Source organism: Spermophilus citellus, assembly GCF_964194105.1.
Source record: "Spermophilus citellus genome assembly, chromosome: 15".
NCBI classification, from domain to species: Eukaryota; Metazoa; Chordata; class Mammalia; order Rodentia; family Sciuridae; genus Spermophilus; species Spermophilus citellus.
The window spans coordinates 68,953,067-68,974,302 of NC_138195.1; the positions used below are offsets into that span (position 1 = coordinate 68,953,067).

The 21,236-nt window shown below is 44.2% G+C and overlaps 1 protein-coding gene across 2 annotated transcripts in view; it reads left to right on the forward strand.

Moving 5' to 3' along the window:
- The window catches only part of CNNM1 (cyclin and CBS domain divalent metal cation transport mediator 1), a gene marked incomplete at its 5' end in the record, with an annotated part of 57,899 nt that extends 40,178 nt beyond the window's left edge, over nucleotides 1-17,721 (forward strand). For both annotated transcript variants that reach the window (XM_081268210.1, XM_081268209.1), the window contains 5 exons: nucleotides 7,316-7,479; nucleotides 12,932-13,115; nucleotides 13,269-13,418; nucleotides 14,895-14,996; nucleotides 16,046-17,721. In XM_081268210.1, coding sequence (XP_081124336.1) covers nucleotides 7,316-7,479; nucleotides 12,932-13,115; nucleotides 13,269-13,418; nucleotides 14,895-14,996; nucleotides 16,046-16,125 — 680 coding nt within the window. In that variant the 3' untranslated portion in view covers nucleotides 16,126-17,721. The remainder of the gene's footprint in view (nucleotides 1-7,315; nucleotides 7,480-12,931; nucleotides 13,116-13,268; nucleotides 13,419-14,894; nucleotides 14,997-16,045) is intronic.
- Between the last annotated feature and the right edge of the window lie 3,515 nt (nucleotides 17,722-21,236).

The window sequence follows — 21,236 nt, forward strand, 5'->3', positions numbered from 1 at the left end:
AGGATGCTCTATGTAAAAATTACAAAACATTTTTTCATTAGGTTTAACCTCTCATGTTAATTAAGATTGCTGATTTGTTTTTAATCAAGTAAAACCTCATAGAGCTACACAGGAACTTAGTGGCTGAATAGAATGTAATGAATCTGAACAAATAGCTGTTTATATTGTTTTCTTCTCCAGAGGTTATTCTCTTAGGCCCACAGAGCAAGTAATGACCAAAGCAGGAATTTATTTGTTCAATTGCCTTGCTGTTAGAAAGCAGTCCAATTTCCTATAGCCTCTACATCTGTGTCCCTTATCCCAATGTGCCATCAGACCCTCAATCATGAAGAATCCAGTTATGTTTTGCTGTCTAGATCGTAGACCCTCAACATTGAAAAGGGCTATGTCCTGAGACCTTAAACCCCGCTGTCTGTAACTTCATAAGTATTTATGTTGACTTCTTTTTTCTCCCAAATCACATTTTTCCATCAAAAACCATCTGGTTCCCATGTTTATCTGTTCAAGACAAGTTAACCACCTTCTCAAATTTCACCAAAGTTTTCTCTCTCACTTGATGGTGATTTTCCACTAAGAAATAAAGTTTTCCATGCTCATGCCTTCATGATGAATACCAGGTAGTACAGTCAATGTGAGATGCCAGTCTGGCACCCTTACCAGCTAAGTGGTCTATTCCTGCATGCCTGCAAAATTAGAAATGACCACATCACGGACCATCAAGATCCTTAACATGCGGTGAATCTCAGAGAATGCCAAGAGTGTGCTGTGAATGTTCTGCAGGGAACACATTTTTAAAAGATTTTCTACTGAAAGGATCAAAGCAGCAGCATATTTCCCTTTTTAAAATTTTCTCATTTTTTTTCTCATTTTTTTTTCATGGCACTGGGGATTGGACCCAGGGGCACTCAACCACTGAGGTATATCCCCCAGTACCTTTTATTTTTTAGTTTGAGACAAGATCTCTCCAAGTTACACAGGCTGTCCTTGAATTTATAATCTTCCTATCTCTTCCCCATGAGTAGCTGGGATTACAGGTGTGCTACACCCTGCCTGGCTGTATTTTCTTTTTAAATTACATTCAGTTAACCAGTATCCTGTTAATTATAATTTCTCAGTTTAAGAAAGGTTAATTCAAGTTCATCAATATTTATTATGACAAACTTCATGGCAACCTAGTCAGAAAGAGATTAAAAATGACTCATTCTTGCTGTGCAGTCTCCCCCAGGAGGGGCTGAGTTGTCTTTGACTCTGGCTGGGGGCAAAGTCAAATTTTCCCCCCATTCTCTGTGACTTTCAGCCTTCCCCCCATTTTTTGTAACTGTGGGTGTTCAAACCAGTAGGCAACCCACTGGTACAGAGGTGAGAACAAGGTCAACCTTTCTCTGTTCTTGGTTCAGCTCTGCAGGGTGCTGGGTACAGCAGGAAAAAAAAAAAAAGAAGTAGGGCCTTAACCCCATCTACACAGGAAAAAAAAATACATCCTAGAAATTAGTAAGATTTTGAAGTTTTTAAAATAAAATCTATTTTTATTTGATCCCCACAGTCATCTTGAGAGATATGCAAGAATTATTACTGGAAAATAGTAACTAAGGAAATAGACTTAGAAATTAAGCTATTGAGTCAGTTTTGTATGTGTAATAAGCACAAAGAGGGGTGAAGACTGAAACCCAAGCCTCAGAACTCCTATTGCCGGGGACCTTTGCACCTCTGAATGTAGACATTTTGCTCCCCCTAGAGGGCTGTGACGTATTTGCTTTAGCTATGCTAAGGAACAAGCTGCTCACACTGGATTGAGACCAGGGGTTCTCACACCAAATATTGCAAAACTAAGGAGTGTATGGTTGCAAATCATTACCAATAGGGCATTCTTTTCTATTTGAGTCTCAGTTTGAAGAAGGAGAGCCAAGTGGTTTGTGGATTACCTCCAGAGTGTTGTGTAATTAGCCAACTTTGAAAGTGCTTTCATTTTAAAATGAAACTTCTGATTGGTTGTTGTTCCTTTTCCCCAGATTTATTTCTTATTTCTTCTCCTGGTGGTAGTGATAATGTTGAGTTCCCCGTTATAGTCTTTTCAAACTCACAATCACAGATACAGAAGAGACGTGGGAACCAAGGGTTCTTTTTCAATGTTCAATTGTCCATCTATAACACGCTCTGAGATCAAAATGATGGAGTTTTCTTCATGAATATACAGGGACTTCCTAAAAATAATCTTTCTACTTTGCAAAATGTGGCAAGTGGAAATATTCCTTTGGGTTGGCTCTTGCTTAGTAAACATTTGGGAACCATTAAACTCTGTGTAACGTGAGCGAGTTCATCTGGGATCGTAACTTGGGCTGACTTGCTGAGTTCACATTGAGCTTTGACAGAGGCCTCACTTTGGGTATTTGGTTGTCTGATGTTGAATACTACCACAGGATGATGAATTTTAATAATCCCAGTTTGTTCTCTTATAAGCCTATGTAATCAAATACCCCTTCCGATTCGGAGAACACAGATGGCCCATGGCACAGTGACCATGACCAAAGGAAGCTGTGCCCCCGATCCCTCACTGATGTTTCAAAAGAAGTAGACAGGCAGCCACTAGGCCCTTCTTTCGCCTCAGATCCTCATACCTAAAGGAACAGTCGGGCATTCTAATTCTGTGTCTTGGGTCCTGTTTCCTGGAGAGGGTTGTGAAGGCTCCCTGAATAAGGTGTCACAAGTAAAACAAGAGTCCCAGAGCTTTAAGTTTTGGGGCCCCTGCATATTAGTGCAGAGTGAGATTCCATCTGGCCTCAATTCCAGTGTGAAACCCTTTTCCATCCCACCTCCTCTCCTCCCCCAATTTTACCCCAGTGTCTTTACCTAACCTCAGTAACTTCAAGCTGCCAGCCTGGACACCTATCTCTTGAAGACTAACTACTTAAAGGCTACAAGAATGTGATCTGCCAAACCTCCACAGCAGCTAGAGGTCCAGAGCAGAAAATCCTGCCCGCCTACCACCCAGTCACACCAGAGTGTATATTGAAGGTATATTGTAAGAGCAAGAGCACGCCAGGGACATGTTGGCTGCCTGGTTTACCTTCCATTGACAGGTCCTGTGGTGGGTTTTATGCATTGCTGTTCGATCCGTCTTCTTTCAGAAATCCTTGCACTGTACTTAGGATTTTCCTTGTTGCTTCACCACCCAAACTGTGCCTCCGTGCTCTCCGAAAATGCCAAGGGGAATTATACAACTTGAACTAGTTTGCCATGCTGCTGGGACACTCGTCTGTTACTGATTTCTTCTCTGTTTTTATTAAAAGCATTTCCATTTCCATTTCCCTTGCTCAGAGACCTCTGAGTGTATGTGCACAATTACAAACTGCCGAGTCATCAGCATCCTACCTATTGAGGAATGTCAGGCTTTGGGACACGAGACATTGATCTTGCACAACACTCGGATGAGCCGAGACGTTCTTTGTCACGGAACGAAGGTTCCTTTTTCTTTTAAAATTTTCTTATATAAAGCTGACCTTCATAAGACAGTTGTATTTTTTTGGTATTGGAAACCCTTTGGGATTTTACAAATAAATTTTCAATAGTGTATTTACTTAAGAGAGAGAGAGAGAGAGAGAGAGAGAGAGAGAGATATGTTTCTCCTTCTGACACAACAGGGAGGTAGCTTGTGTTTGATTTGTGAGTTCCCATGAGTGGCAGCAAGATGGCCTATCTTTTCAGGGTGCCCAGGAGACGATGAGAGCTTTATGGGGAACTGGGATGTAGTTGTCACCTCGGTTTCCAACTAGAAGTGGAAGTGATCATGCAGAAGCTTCTGTGGGTGGAAAGAGTGTAGTAGATAAAACAGGGCAGTTTCCCCACCATCCTCCCTGAGTACATCTTGAATCATGACATAAGGGACATAGGTATGGAGCAATAGGCATGGTGTATGTGAGTCCCGTGTCCAGCCAGGCAAAGTGGAGGATGAAGGTGAGATTGGGCTTTCTCAGATAACTGAAACCATAGGCCCTTCTCATGTCCTCTCCCCTATGTCATGACCAAATTGAGTTGAGGCCAAAATTCACTGGGTCAGGGTCCAATTTTCCAGACTCCACTCATAAGCCAAAGAAACTGCTCTCCTGGGAGGCTGCCTGCCCACTTCCACAGCTACCCTGGAGGAGAGAACACTGACTTTCTTAGCCAGCCATCACTCTGAACACCCAAAAATGTGTCCAGCCAAGCCAGAACTCATCAATTTGTTTTCAAGGCACCAGGACCAGGAATGGAGTGTCCCAGTGTCTGCCCAACACTATCACCACCTACCCTTCTGGGTGCTTCACTATGTACTCTGTGGCACTGGGTCTGTCCTGTCAGTCCTCAGGCCCTCTGAAGGAGGGCCTGGTGCCCCTCACCCAGTGGATAAGCAGGCCCTTCACATCAACTCAGGACTCCTGATTTACAAGCTGCTCTTAAACAGACAAACAGAGTCCTCCCCCTGTTGCCTCCCCCTCAAGTTAACTGGGCCAACGCCGGAGGCTTCTTGGATTCTGGTTACACACAGTTTAACTCTGTGCAGCTGTGTTCCTGGTGTCCTGCTCCCACCCCAGCTTCCTGGAAAGGTCAGTTTCCCCAGAATGACTCTATCCTTCAGAGAAAAGGCTTTCCGACTCCAGGATGACTTGAGAACTCTGAAATCTTTTTTAAAAACAAAGCAAAATTTATATTCTAAATTAAGACTCCTGAAAGAAACAGATTTGTTCATTCCATAAATTTTCCTTGAATATCTCCCCCAGGCCTGGCACTGGGCTAGGTAGGTACTACACTGTTACTGATCAGAAAGGACAGGATCTCTGCACTCAAGAATCGAGAGCTAAGCAGACCTGATGTATAAATGTGTAATTAACTAAATGCTTGAAGGAATGACAGGAGCAGTGAAAGAAGAAAACGGGAATCTTCAAAGGATGGCCAGACAAGGTCTTCAGAGAAGGCGGCGTCTCAGTGACAGCCAGGGCCTGAGAAGCAAGCAGCCTTGGCAGTGGGTGGGGGATGGGGGGATGGAGGGATCTGCTGAGGTGGGAGAAGCTTGCATGGTTGAAGAGGCCCAAAGACCAGGGGCTAGAGAAAGCAGGGGAGGGGAAGGGCCGCCGAGAGGAGACCAGGCAGGAAAGCAAGGACCAGGTCTGGGGTCTTCAGGTGCCACAGCGAGAGGTTTGGGTTTATTCAAATAAAATAGGAAGCTAATTTGTGTTTTAAAAATATGATTCTGACAGCTGAGGTGAAAACAGAACCCAGTGGTCCCTTTCATCTGCAGTTTCCCTGTGCACCATTTCATTTACTCAGTCCATAAATATTAAATGGAAAATTCTAGAAATAAACAATTCACAAGTTTTAAATAACTTTCATCATAGACTATTATTATAATTGTTCTATTTTATTGGTTAATAAATGGAGATAACTGCTAATCTCTTATGGAATCTAATTTATAAATTAAACTTTATCATGAGTGTGTATGTATAGGACAAAACATGGCATTTATCAGGTTTGGTACCATTGGTAGTTTCAGGCATCCACTGGAGGTCTTGGGATGTATCCCCCTCAGATAAGGGGGATGACTGTAAAAGATGATAAGTGGAGAGACCAGAGTGTGGTCCAGGTGAAGGTGTTGGAAACTGGGCTTTACTGGAGAGAGATTAATGAGATGGACTTGTGTTGGAAATGAAGATGGCAGGAGTCAGGGGTGACTCCCAGGTTTCTGAGTTAACAAAAGCACATAGGTGAATGACATTCACTGAGAATTGTAAGATGGAAGTGGATTCATTCATTCTAAGTCATACTAAGGCAGTAATTATTATGGTTCTAACAAGAAAATGATCAACCTATTGTTATTTTAATCTTCCTGCTACATAGTTTGCCAGACAATAATAGTTTGGCAGCTAAACAGATTGTCAGCTGCCATGACTCACTCCAAATAGGTTCTAATCAAGTATTTTTATTTATAGCAGCATTGTTTCAAGAGACAGAATTAAATCCCCCAAGTTCTACCTGAAAGAGCTAGGACCAAAATCTATGAAGAATTTGGTTCTTCATTTGAGACCCCCTGAACTAAATCTGTGTTAGAAGAGGCGTACGGCTTCCTGTTCCCCATTTTTTAAAGAAGTACACAGTGATTAGTTGGGAAGTGGAGGCGGGTGCTTCACAGTCTGTCACTGGGGTTGTTCCATGTTTGAGGTCACCTTCAGCATTCTCTTCCATTGATCCTGGGGAGGGTAGCTCACAGAGTCCATTTTGAAACTAAGTGACATGGTAGTCATTGAACTTTCCCAAAAAGTATTTCTTAAAAATGTAAAAACAAGTTGATTGAATATTAAGGTCTTGGCTAGAAAGCCTGTGGATTATCCCAGTTCACACACAGGCCTGTGCAACAACAAGCCCTGTCCAGACCCACACTTTCAAGGGCCCCACTTTGGCCCTTATCAGTCTTGTCCCTCTAGGGAGGCAAGGAGTTCACAGGACCTAAGGATGTGCCACCCAGAGCCTATGTTCTTCCTGCTTCCAAGTTTCAGATACCCAGGATCCCAGAATTCCCCACCCAAACAGTCCTGGGGATAGTGAGTAGGTCCAGAAACCCTAGGGCCAGGGGCAGGCTCTCCCTCTATTCAACTATAAAACTCCAAGGAGACAAACTGGCCTTACAGATTGCTATGAACATTTGTCAAGGACAAGGATACAACATTTCAACAGTTTAGTCATGTGTCTTATAATTTGTAAATATCGGTATTGTTTGTGGGCCTCTGTACTCTTGTCCTAGGCCCTGCTAATGTTGGGGCAGACCTTGAGTTAACCCCATAAAATGTATCCGCACAAGAAGAAGTGGCTGTCCATGCTGTGACAGATGGTTTGAGGGCAAACCTAAGGCCTCAGCCTTTCCTAAATAAGGGATTACATACAGGACCTCACCATAGTAGAGGGACTCATGGGCTGGGACAGCAAACCATGCTCACAGCACTTCATGCCTTTGGGATCCTGAAAACAAGATCTTGGAAAGGCAGTAGACCCCCATCTGCCTGCTGCTCGGGGAAACAAATGTCCCAGCTCTTCATTCAAGAGGTCACGGGGGTAGGATTTTTTCCTCCCAGGAACCCACACCAGCAAAGCAGCTCAGCTCCATCCTGGGCTGATGGGAAAGTGAGAGCACCTTCCCACCACCCGGAATTACCATTTGCCTGATAGTCCCGTGGGACCTCAGTGAACAGCACCTTTCTCTCTCTCCCTCTTTCCATTCCTTCTCCTTTCTCCCCACCCACCCACCCCTCCTTGTCTTTTCTCTCCTCTCCTCCTTCCTCACCATCTGCAGTAAACCGGTCCCCTTCTCGCTGCAGCGGCTTGAATCGCTCTGAGTCTCCAAATCGAGAGCGCAGTGACTTTGGTGGGAGCAACACCCAGCTGTATAGCAGCAGCAACAACCTGTACACGCCCGACTACTCCGTCCACATCCTCAGCGATGTGCAGTTTGTGAAGGTAACTCCCCCCGGGGGGGGCAGTACCTGTCCCTCTCCCAGTGGGCAGGGTCGGCTGGGGGAGCTGGACCAGGAGTCCCCCAGGCCCAGGCATAATATGCATCCCAGTCTCCCTATTCCAGCATAATGCTGCGTGGCAGCTCCTTGGCTTTATAAAGACCCTGCTCTCAGGGAGCTTTATTGTGGTTGTCACTTTTGAAAGATCTCCTGATCCCTGTTTTTCATATGGAGAAACTGAGGCACAAAGCGATGCGAAATCAGCTTTGCCTGAGACAGAACTATTTCCTTTGGATCCCTTACCACTGACACCAGGTTAATTTCACTCATTTTTTTTCAAGATCAATTAGCAGGTGATTTATAAGCCAAGTGTTTAGAAGAAACTGTGCTGTTTTTATATGATAATATATTTATAGGTATGATAGTATATTTTTGCCACTAAATATTTAAAGTGTGTGTTAACGGGAAATCCCTTGTAAGAACAATTAACATCTGCTTAGCTTCACTGAGCTATTAAGAAACCCCCCTCTGCACAGGCTGCGGGGTGAGGCAATCATGCTTTTTAAGAGGAGGGAGCTATTTCTTCATACCTTTCATGGGGGTTGGTACTATACAGAAGTCTTTTAAATTATCCTCCTTTCTCTTGCTTCACTAGGTTTTATTGTTTTGTTTTTCTAGCATTCAGCAAACAATTACAAACTTTGGACTAAGATCTTGGCTAAAGTCCCACTTATCCCAGTCCAACAAAACACTCAGTGAGTCCACTTGGTAATGTTGTCCCAGTGTTGGGCTGGATGGGAAGTGTACTGGAGTCACACGAGTGGGAGAAGTTCCTTTCCGAGTGTCCAGAACACCCACCCTGATTATTTGGAATGGTGTGTGCTGGCTGGCTAGCTGGGTTCCGGAACTCGGCCAACACCCTGAACTAACACATCAGCGGATAAACATAGCCATGAAAAGAAGTACCCATGGGCAGTGACTAGTGGAGAAGGGGTTGGGATATTAACTATTGTGTGGGGAGCGAGGTGCAAGAAACTTTACTGAGTCCTTTGAATTATCCTTGCACTCTCCTGCCAGCCTATGAAGTAGAGACTCCTGTCACTCCCACTGTATTGATGAGGAAGTTGAGGCTTGAGGAGCATAAGATCCTATGGCTTTAAGGAGAGTTGTAGGAAATCAGAGGCAGAGAGAAGTGACGGAGAACCAGCTGAGCAGTACTCACAGGTGCAGTCTAATGAGACTAGCAGGTTAAACCTTAAAAAGCCATAGCTCCTGACTCTCCTCCCTGTGGCTTCCAGGCTTGAAGGCTTTTCATAGTTACTGCAGACAGTCCTTGGAGGTGAAGTAGGGGAAATGGAAGAAGGGAATCCTTAATGTGCCAGCTTTTATTGGTTTCTGTGGGGCACATGGCTTGTAGGAAAAGGAAGGGAAAGCCAAATATAAGTATGTGATTCAATAAATATCTAATCAACGTCCTCTCTGCACTTGTCACTGAGAAACTGGCAAAGACAGCAAGTGGCTGCCATTCTCGAGCTTATGTGACAATAGGGGAAGAAGATGATAGACAGGGACCCCATAAATAACCTAGGGGAGTTCAGGTCGTAATAAAAGCCATGAAGGAAATAGGGTTGTGGGTAAACAGTGATCGTCAGGGGAGACCAGAGAACAGAGGAAATGGCTATCAGAGCAGGCCAAGAAATGGACACTTTTGCTGAGACTTGACAAGGGAGGTGAGGAGAATGTTCAAGATGAAAACAAGAGACAGGGAGAAGTTTCCTAGGTCGAAGATCTGAGAGCTGGCCCGTGGTGAGCAAGTACATTGGGAATTTTGTTAACTTTATTTCTTGAGTCTTTCCAGTTGTCACAGTCATGTCAGTATGCTATAAGAAATTTCAATTGACTGGGTGACTTAAAGAACAAAAAAAAATTTTTTTTGTCTCACTGTTCTGGAGGCTGGGAAGTCCCAGACCAAGGTGCCAGCAGATCTAGCCTTCTCACTGTGTCCTCACGTGATGGAAAGCAGAGAAAGGGAAGGAGCCACCTTCTTTTTAGAGGGCACTCATCCTACCCATGAGGCTCCACCTCAGGACCTAGTTACCTCTCAACGGCCCCTCTTCCAAATACTCTCACATGGGGAATTGGGTTTCAACAGAGACGTTCTTTTTGGAGTAGGAGGAGACACAAACATCCAGACCATAACATCATTTACATTCCTAAGTTCAGAAAGTCATATGATTTTCCAAGACATTACTAGACTTGTATAGGTTGGAGAGTACTTTGGGGAGATGGGTTTTGTCCCCTCCTCAAGGAGGAATGTGCTATGACAAATACCTTGCAAGAAGCTGTAAGGATTTTCGTAACACTTACAAATGACCCTATATCTCCACCCCTAGAACATAAGAAAAGGAACAGTCTACAAATAACAAGGATGTGATACAGCAGTAGTATTGGGAAACCTCAAATCTGATCTTCTCTATCAGGTGTTTGTCCTTTTGTTAAATCAAAGGGCCTTGCTGTGATCTGAGCCTACCCAGGCATCTTGAAGTTGAGAAGATTAGCCAATTAAAGCATATTCAAAAACCTCTTCAAACTTGTGGCTTCCTTTTCTTAAAAACTTTGACTATAATTGTAGTCCTACACAAGGGAACTCTGTGAGTTCAGAGCTCTTGTTTTAACACATGTGTTTGTTTTGGTTTGATTTTTCTCTTTTGATTTTTAATAAAAGATACCTTATATAAAAATGCAAATCACCTCCTCCTGGTTTAATTGGCTTTGTCAGGGCCATTGTTTAGGCTTCCTCCTTTTGTACTCCAAGAAGAGTTTTGAGAAATGTTTTCCCTGCTCAAGCCCCTGCTGCTGGCTGCAGGAAGGGTCCATGGGGGCTCTCTGAGTCCAATGAACCGAAATTCCAGAAGTGTCAAGATCCAGGAGTGATTTGATTTCAAGTTACAAAATTAAATAGAAAGGTGCATCTAGTGATTATCCGGGAAAAGTTTTAAACACAGCCATGACTAATAGTAATTAATGAGCTGACGTGTGGCTCAATGGAGGGTTCTTATCTCATACATTCAAAGAATAAAGTACGCAAAAGTCTGAGGGTGAGAATTCAGTAGCACATTTATTAGAAACAAGCAAGGAAAGCTCCCACAGCATGGAAGAGGTCCCTCTGAGAGTACTGTTGGGGACTTTCTGCCTGGGGGCTTTATAGTGTTTTGATGAGAAACTAATCTTTCATTGGGGAGTTGACTGTTCTCTTTCTCTGACTCAATCAAAAGTGTACAATTTTAATTTCTTGTTCCCATAATGGGATGATCTAATGTGTTTGTTAAGCTGAGTTTGTCCTGTATTTGTTCCTTAAAACAAAAGAATTACTTGGGTTCAAAACAACTCTTTGGAGTTGACTAATGTTAGGATAGTGAAGGAAGCCTGGGCCAGCCACCAATGTCTGGGCATCCGGGTGTGAGTGGGGCCTTCCAATCAGGCAGCCAAAAACAAAAAAAAAGAAGCTTCAGTCTGGGGTTTTAATCTTGGGTGGTGGTCTTGCCTCTGTTGATGAAGTTATGAAGGTACCAAAGAACCCTTATGAGGATATATATATTATATATCTATTATTATATAGTATATATATAGTATATAGTATTATTATAAACTAAGAATATTTGGCAGTTGTCTTACAGTCTGGATTGTGTAATTTGACCAAAATATCCCATCACCATCTGGTGGCAGGATCCCCATATTGCAGGATTGTATTTAGAGGGAGAAATAAACCACGTGAAAATTGAAAGTTCAAACATCCTAAAATGATAGGAGACATCACACACTAGCCTCAAGGTTAACTTCTCCAGCAACTCGGCTGCCAAGTCAAAATGTTCAAAAAATTTAACCTTATTTTTTGTTAATTTCTAGATAAGCAGACCCACTTTTCCTTTGTAATTTAGAGCTTGCTCCAAGAAATTTTTTTTTAGTTGTAGATGGACACCATAACTTTATTTATATATTTATGTATTTTTGTGTGGTGCTGAGGATCAAACCAGTGCCTCACACGTGTGAGATGTCTTCAAGAACACTGAACTGGGCTGGGGTTGTGGCTCAGGGGTAAAGCTCTTGCCTAACTCACTTGAGGCACTGGGTTCGATCCCTCATGCCACATGAAAAATACTAAATAAAGGTATTGTGTCCACCTACAACTAAATATATATATATATACACACACACATACATATACATATATACACACACATATATATTTTTAAAAAAAGAACACTGGGGACTGGCATTGTGGCTCAATGGTAGAGCGCTTACCTAGCATGTGTGAGGCACTGGGTTCGATCCCCAGCACCACATAAAAATCAAAACAAATAAAATAAAGGTATTGTGTCCATATACAACTAAAAAAAAAAAAAAAACAACAAAAAAAAAAAAAACACTGAACCAACCTGTTGAAGACTTTGGACAAATGCCAGTGTTTATAAAGCATAGAACCTACAGTTTTGAACTGAAAAATATCAACACCCGTTACTAACATTCTGCTACTTTATCCTTTAAATTCCTCGGAGGGAAAAAACAAAAAACTTGAGTGGGACCTGTGTCTGATTTTAAGTAGGTCTCAAGTCCATGATTTCTATCTCCAGCAGCATTAGCATCACCTGGATCTTTGTTTGAAATGCAAATTCTGTTTCTACCTCAAACCAAGGGAATTAGAAACTGTTAGGCCCAGCAATCTTATTTAACAAGCCCTTCAAGTGGTCCTGATGCTGAAGTTTGAGAGTCCCTGATTTTGGACAGTTTTACATAACTGTGTGCTATGATTTGGGTTTGGCTTGGGGTATCCCTCAAAGCTTCATGTGCTGGAACCTTGGTCCCCAGTGTAATGTATTGAGAGATGGTGGATTTTTTAAAAGGTGGGGCCTAGTGGAAAGTGATTAGGAAATGGGATTACCACCCATGGAAGGGATTAATGTAGGACTCTCTCAGGACTGGGTTATTTTCTGTTGTATTAAGGCAAGGTCACACACATGTGCTTGGCCCCTTGTGTACTCAGCCATTTTCCTTTCTGCTTCTCTACCAAATTGTGAAGTAGCCAGGGAATCCCTTGCTAGATGCCAGCACCATGCTGTTTGGACTTTCCAGCCACCAGAACATTGAACTAAATAAACCTCTTTTCTTTATAAAGTATCCAGACTTAGGTATTCTATTATAGCAACACAAAATAAACTCAGGCTTCTTCAGATGCCCTATAAAGTGTGAAGCTAATAAAAATGAACAGTGGGGACTGGTGGCAAACAAAGAGCCCCATGTTGCAGCTGTTCTGCTGGTACAGCTTTGGTAAGACCCCTAGTTCACATATCTCAGGGGTTCCAAGTACCCCCAAAGGAGTAACTTGTGAGCTTAGGAAAGCTGGCTGCATCCAGGGAAGTACTCTGTTCAGTTCTCTTGAGCTGCTCACTTCCTTCCAGGTCACACGACAGCAATACCAGAACGCGCTCACAGCCTGCCACATGGACAGCTCGCCCCAGTCTCCAGACATGGAGGCCTTCACTGACGGAGACTCCACCAAGGCTCCCACAACCCGGGGCACACCCCAAACCCCCAAGGATGACCCTTCCCTCACGCTCCTGAACCACAGGACCAGCCTGCCTTGTAAGTCAATCGGGCAGATGGGCTGGGCTTCTGCGGGGTGAGGATGGCCCTGCCTTCCATCCCTTAGGCCTGCTCAGGGCTGCCATCTTCTGCCTCCCGAAGCCCCAGGTGCCCTCCAAGGCAGAGAGGTGATATGCTCACTGTATTCCCCAGGCAGCCGCTCTGGTGGGCTGAGAAGCCCTGGTGAGGTGGTATACCTGAGGATGGAGGAGATGTCCTTCACCCAAGAAGAAATGACTGACTTCGAGGAGCAGAGGACACAGCAACTCTCCCTGTCTCCTGCAGCTGTTCCCACAACAGCAGGTCAGGGAGGGGCCCCCAGGAGCAAGGGGGATCGCTGCCTCTGTCCCCGGGGGACTAGGATGACCAGGGGCAAGCTGGGTGAGGGGAGCTCTAGGACCCCAGCCCCTGAGCCAAACTCTCTCCTCCTTACACAACCATGAAGGAAACACTAACACAGAGCACCTGCCATGCGCCAGCCTGGCCTAATTCATTCTCCCAGGAAAACCACGTAGGGCAGGTGTGAGGAGCTGTTTCTGCCCGGACTCAGACCCTGCCTCCTTCATTTAGGAACTTTGCAATTTTAGGCAAGTTATAAAAGATTCCTTTTTTATCATAGTAGATATAAATTGTAGTAGCTATTTCATAAAGTAGCTTTGTAAAAATGAGATAATGAACATATCTAAAGAGCACACCAGGGTGTTTCCATAAATATTAGGTTGTTGTTATTAGACCCGCCTTACAGATTAGGAAACTGACATTAGTCATCAACCTTGCTGAGCGGACTCTTCCCTTCCTTTGTTCCTGAGGTTTCCGATCACCTCCCTTTGACAAGCTCCCAGTGTCCCCGCAGTCCTGTGATCCTTCTGTGCTTGCCTCACCAAGTTTGCAGCATCCCCTCCCCACCCCAGGCCAACAGTTCCTCTCCTGCTCTTTGAGACTACCCCAGTTTGCAGTGCTAGAGACCTATCAGTCCAAAGCAATGACCTGAAAAGGCATATCAGTTTTTAAGGTCAATGAGATCATGAACACTAACCTGGAAAATCTGGGACATACATAGTTACCATTCTAGGACCTGAATTTAGAACTGTTGTTCTTTTTCTCCCCCAAACACTAAATTTAGTAGCTAAAGCATGTAGCTAGAAAACATAGCAAATAAATAAGTATGGAGGCAATGGAGGGTTTGGAGAACATCTGGTCCACCATCCTGGGGTGACACATGAGAACCCCTGAGGTCCAGGTGAAGGGAATGACTCACACCTGTCCACATGCTGCACCATCAGCCCCATGACTTCGGGTGCAGTGCAGTTGCTAGCACAGCACCCCACTTCCCCAGCTACATTTCTTTTGAATTGGTAGGAAGGCTTGGACCCCTTCCCTGCTCTGGGATTCTGTGGCTCTCTGAATAGCCACTGGTCATGAGGGAGAATCCAGGGGCATGTGTCCAGTTGTTAGTGAGCCCTGTAGTTGTCTAGGGTTTGTGCAAGTGGAGGAGGTTGTCCTCTCCTGTATTCAAATGTGTTTGAGGAGGGAATAATTTCTGACTTGGCATGGAATGTTGGATTCCTGTGCCTATTCTCCATCTCTTTGCTCCCTTTGTGGCACTGAAAGGCCTCTTGCTAACTAACAGAGCCACACCTTTCTCGGGATCCCTCCTTTGTCACACCTACTCCGTCTTGGTTCTTGTCTTAAAGCTGAGGGACATTACCCAGAATCCCCCAGCCTTGATCCCTGAATGTGGTGATTGACTTGAGTTCACTCTCCTTTCTTTTCTCTCAGCATCAGATAATGAATGTTGTAATATCAACCTGGACACAGAGACCAGCCCTTGCAGTAGTGACTTTGAGGAAACCATGGGCAAGAAGCTGCTGAGAACCTTAAGTGAGTATCTCCTCACCCAGACCTAAGCCACGCTGCAGTTTAGGAGGAAAACATACTGGGATCTCCCTCCCAAAGAAGCTGTTGACTCCAAGGCAGTACATTTGTGGAAATCCATAATAGGGCTCAGGTCAGTATTGTACCTTGGTAGTGTAGGAATCCGTCCCATTTAGTTGGTGGTCCTCTAAGTCAGGAGTCTGCAGACCAGGCCCCTGGGTTAAATTCTGACCTCCTGCCTTCACTTGTTTTAAAAAAAAAAAAAAAAAAAAAAAAAGACTCATTGGATCATAGACCCATTGTTTCTAGTGGCCACTGTGGCAAGGGTGAAGGTTGAGTAGTTGTGACAGGAGTCTGTAAGGTTCGGTTCACAAAGTCTATAATAATTACCATGTAATCATTCAAAGAAAAACTTTGTGTTCAAGAGATTCCATAAAAGGAGTAGCAGGTATGAAGATTAGTTCAGGGAATAGACCAAGAATTTCTTATCTTCCATAAGTGGACATCAAGGCAGAGAGAACAACGTGAAAATAATCCTTCCAAAAACAACAGAGCTGGAAAAATGATTCGTCCATCCTTGAGGGAGATTATGTAACTACCCCCACCTTCCCCAGTGCTGAACTAGAGTTCCTGGGGGATGACTCCCAGTTGTGCCCACCAACCAGGGCTCCTGGGATGTCCTACTGTGTGACCAGTCCTCTCTAAGCCGGTGTGTCTGGAAGTAACTAGGGCTGGGCTTTCTGGGGAAGAAAGGCACAATGTCAAGGTGTTACATGGGCTTCATTCACCCAGTCCCCTCCAAGAAATGTCCATTGTAGGCAATAGTTGGGCTTGTGGCTTTTCAGAAATGTCACTTTATGTGGAAGGTACATCCTAATCCTTCAAGATTTAAATATACTGATATCAGCACCAGGATAGAATGCACATGAATGTCAGCCAAACTTCAAGGGCTTTATCTCCATTTCTGCTTCTATTTTGAAGAAAGTTCAGACCACTGAGGGAGAATGAATGCGCTCTGGGCCTGCAGATTCAGACTCACAGACTGTGTTTTTCAGGTGGTCGAAAAAGGAAGAGGTCAGCAGATGGGGAGAGAACCTCTGAGGAAAACTCCAATTTAACACCTCTGATCACATGACCAGACAAAGAGCATTTGCTGGATGTGTGAGATTCCAGGGCTTTGGGGGAAGGCCGGCCCTGCCCATCATCTGCTTCCCACAGGGCCTCCCGCAGGTGACAGAACATTTCTGCCTTCCTTTCCACCTCTTCACCCCTAGCTGTTTTTTTTTTTTTTTTTTTTTGGCAGATTTTTTCCTTGTTGCCTCCAGTTTGACTCAGAGCCTTGACAGAAGAAGGTGCCTCTAATGGAACATGCTAGAAATGGTCTTGTCCATAGCACAGTCTGGGAGATGATCTCCAAGCTGACAATGCCACTCTGGGACCCCTGACATTCTTCTTTGTTCTTTGGGATCCCCTGTGCCATAGCAGACCCATGTCTTGGGGTTCACCATTCTTTCCTCCAGAAAAAAAATGATAACTTCGTGCCATGTCTCATGCTTAGCTTAACTCAGAAGGTGCCACTGGCAGATAGGCACATAGGAGGCTGGAGTAGCAGGTATGAAGATTAGTTCAGGGAATGGACCAAGAATTTCTCCAGAACTTTGGAGAATGGGACTGAGCTGTGTTGGGCTGTGATTAATGTTACAGCACAGAAAATTGTCAGTGACTGTTCCTATTAGATAGCAGCTTCACAGCCTGGAGACATGTGTCTCAGCTAGACTGGAAAGAATGTAAGATGGAATCTCAAGTCACTGTTTTTCCCAGGGACACATCTGTTTTGGCTCCCAATCCACAGGCATTAATCGATCAATGAATCTGCTCTGGAAGAGGGGGAGCAGTGAATGGAGAAAGCCAATTGGGAGCCAGAGATGGAATTTCAGGTTTTAAGTGAAAAAAAGAAAAACGAAACAGAAAACTTATATGGAAAAGCTCTAAGCTATTAAAGCAAGTTTAGCCATGACAAACCAAAGAGTGCCCAGGTCAGCCAAGAAGGATGTATGTGCGCATTGGACTTCAATGTGCATTACACAGGAATCTTGAAAAATCACTTTTCTTCTTCATCCATTTCCCCCATCCCTTACTAAACACCGGCAGGTCAGTTAAGTGTACTTTATTCCAAGAACTTAACTACACCTGGGTTTTCTCCTGAATGTTGGGGCACATGCAGTTCTAAGGAGAACCACAAGGTGGAAGAATGACTGCACATACCCACTTCCAAGTTGTGATCAGGAACCACCACAAGCTTAGGAAAATCTTGGAAGTGCAGTTTGTCTGTGGGACACCTGTCTGCCTTTCCAATCTATTTCCCACCCATTGGAAAGCCCTTAGTTAGGGCCCAATGATCTTGTGCTGCCTGACGAATATTCAAACCATTCCCAAGCATTTCCCTGTTGCACACCATTCAAGCCTCCCTCCCCTTTCTCCAAACCACCACTCCCTCTCCACACCCAGTCAGTTTCCTGGGAAGTAGGAGACCAGCAATTCCTCTGGGTTATTTGCATCTCAAAGGAAAATGCTTACCCACAGGAACCTTTGACTCAGGAGTTCTTAACCTGGGGTCCATCACCCCAGGGGGGGTCCATTGCTGGACTTCAGAAGGTTCCTGAAACCTTCAGAAGGTCTTAAAACTGTCAGAATTTAGTGTATGTGTTCTCGTGTTTTCCAGAGAGTTGAAAGTTTTCATAAGCTTAAACTTCTCAAAGTTCTCAGACCCACAAGGGTTAAAAAATAAAAATTAAAAAACTATTTTCAATAGTGGAACTTTCAGCCCAGCCTTTCTGCAATGCAGAGTGAATACTGGGCAGTTCATTTTTAATTATAAGTGGTCTTCTCCAGTGTCCCTCAATTGATGGGAAAGGCTGGCATCTACCAAGAAGCAAGAGTCCTCAAAAATTCACACCCTAAAGTATTATACAACCTCCATCCCACATAACTTTGGCCTATTATCCCCCACCAAACCAGAACAGGTATTGCAGACCGGAGGACCACAGCATGTGGGAGTAAAGAATTGAGCTGGAGTTGCCTCTTCCAGCAAAGCATTATTGACTTTGACACAACCCTTGCCTGGCCTGGCCTGGCTGGAGGCTCAGCAGCATGCATGTGTTCTCTTGCTAACTCCACAGCCACCTACTCCTCACCTGCTCTTGCCTGGTTGGAACAGAGAGGGTAAGCCCTCAGTGCTGCCTCAGACCCAGACTGTTTATAGTGAGTTTTGAGCAAGAACTGCCATCCTGCAGTCTTCTTGCCCAGCTAGCCACTGGTCCACAGGGGCCTGCCTGGCCAGACTTCCACCAGGCTCAGCCCACTCCTGTTGCATTGTACCTATCCCTTGGCAGAACCCCTGAGGAGCTTGTCACCACTTCTCTCCCTATCCCCACCCCCAAGTATTTTCTTCAGGTTAAAAAAAAAAAGATTTTAAAATAAAGCATTTATGAAGGCTCAATAAATTGTAAATAATTTTTAAATAAAATGAAAATGCATTTCCTGGAATGTGGCTGTTTTCTTTGCCCCTGGAAGTGGAGTTCAAAGTGGCTTCACTTGAGCTGCAGGTTGGATGGTACACAAGTGTAACTAACTCCACCTCTGGCTACCTGCTGACAAGGGTACCTCTCAAGGCCAGGAGTGAGGCTGAGGAAGGTCACTGGGAAGCCCTGGTGCTCTACTCTGAGAAGCAGGTAGATGATTTTGCAGGAGCAAATGGCAGATAGAGGAAGTAAAACCCAGACAAGAAAGGAGCACTAAAAGGATGAGGAGAGCTGGCATGTGGTGGTGAGGCACTGTGGTGGGAGCTCTCCAAGTTCAAGGTCCTGGGTGCAGATGCGGACAACCTCCAGGCTATGCACTGGTCATCCTGGCTTGCCTCTGCAGACCCTTCAGGAAGGAGTCAAAGTGGCACAACTCCAGCCATTTCCAGCCCAAGGCTGGAGGAAGGACCAGGGGAGCAGCGGGCCAGACCTGTCAGTGAGTTGTAAACCAGTGCAGGAAGGCAAGCGGCCAAATGAGATGTCCCTGGGCATTGAATGGAAAGCTGAAATCTGTTCATGTCTTCAACCAGAAAACAAGACAATGAATGACCTGTGCCCAAACAAGCTTGGCCTACGCCAGGAACCTTGATGAAGGCTCTTCATTTTATTAACAGTAATGATGAATTACAGTATCAACTATTTTACTTTGGGCTTTAGGTATCCATTGCCTCACTTCTTTCTCCACGGTGTTCCTGAGAGATTGCATGACTCATAGGTCTGAGCGCCCTGCTCATGTACAGGGACCATCTGCTTAGTAGTCCTGCCTCTGACCTTCACCACACACAGCCCTGAGAAGTCCCGCAGCTTTCCCCAGACTTACACAGAGCCCTGGACATAGTGGGGATACACTGACCAAAATATAGGTTAGAATTAAGAAAGCCAAACTCCCATTAAGACTGGGCTTTTAAAAAATTTTTTAAATAATAACATTTTAGCACTTTGGTACGGACACTTAGGCTTAAAGCAATTTCTTAATGATTTTTAATGATTTGAGCAAGAGAAATTAAACACTAAGATTTGGTTGGGTAGGACTGTATTCTGGAGGGCCACAGATGATTTTAATATCAATTTTCCTTGCTCCCAAGAACCAAGTTCTGCCTGTACTGTTATCCCCATGCAGGATGGGTTAAAGCCACATTTGGGGAAAATGATAGAAGACTGACAGAAGGTAGACTCATTCAACTTCTATTTTGGCTCCTTCCCCTACAAATGATAAACATCTTTAAAATGGAAGAACAAATGTTGGTAAAAGGGAAATGAGAACTGAACGCTTGAAGATGACAGCATCTGATCACTTTCAGTCCATCCATATCCCCAGGCCAGTCACACACCTGCAGGGTGATGCCAGCCAGATGCTGAAGGATCTAGAAACTATAGCCTGTTGAGAAACACTGAAGAATGAGGGGAGAGGAGGCTCATGTGGAAAAGTAGAAACAAGGAATGAGTGCTTTCACATACTTGAAACGTCATCCATTACACATGCCAGTAGACTCACTGTGGTTAGGGAATAGGACAAATATAAATCAAATTCTGGTTCAAGGCAAAAGATCCTTTTGGGGCTGGGGATGTGGCTCAAGCGGTAGCGCGCTCGCCTGGCATGCGTGCGGCCCGGGTTGGATCCTCAGCACCACATACAAACAAAGATGTTGTGTCCGCCGAGAACTTAAATAAATAAATAAATTCTCTCTCTCTCTCTCTCTCTCTCTCTCTCTCTCTCTCTCTCTCTCTCTCTCTCCCCCCCCCTCTTAAAAAAAAAAAAAAAAAGATCTTTTTAACCAAGGGCTCCATCAACAGAACAGGATGCCTCACCAAGTATGGAAGGAATCCATCCCCCCAGGTGGAATGATGAGTCAGGGACAATACAGAAGAGAATATTTCACAGGGGGACAAAGGCTAGACTTGGTGACTCCTAAAATATCAATCACCCTTCAAGGCTAGGAATTTATAACTCATAGGAGTCCTAGAAAGGAACAGATCCTATTAAAATACTATTTTGAAACTCCTAAGTACTAAACCTCTTAAGAAACAACCCCACCAAATTCTACAAAACCACCAGTTGGAGATTGTGATCTATGTTCAACTGGCTGTAATCCTTCTGATAGAGCAGATAATCCTTCCAACTTCAATAGAAGGGGCTAGTATTCTAGAATCACCAGAGTGAAGCTATCCTTCCCATAAGTCCATGAAGTCCAACTTCTTAATATAAGAAGACAGCTGGCTTCTGAATGACGAGCCCACAAAACTGACACACTTTTTTTTTAATTTGGTCTTTTTAGTTATACATGACAGTAGAATGTATTTTGACATATCAAATATACATGAAATATAACTTCTTATCTTAGTGGTTGTACATGATGCCAACACAGACTTTTGAGGATAAGGTGATTTCACTAAAGGGATTTTTTAAAAATTTCTTTGTAGTTGTAGATGAACAGCATGCTTTTATTTTGTTTATTTTTATGAGGTGCTAAGGATCGAACCCAGTGACTCACATGTGCTAGGCAAATGCTCTGCCACTGAGCTATATAGCTCCAGCCCCCAAAGGGACTTGTATTTTGAAAATACATTTTCGTTTTTCCATTAGCCACTAGTGAATCCCTCTAAAGTCTTCATTTTCAACTGTGCATCACAACCCATTAATGGATCACAAAATCAATTCCATGGG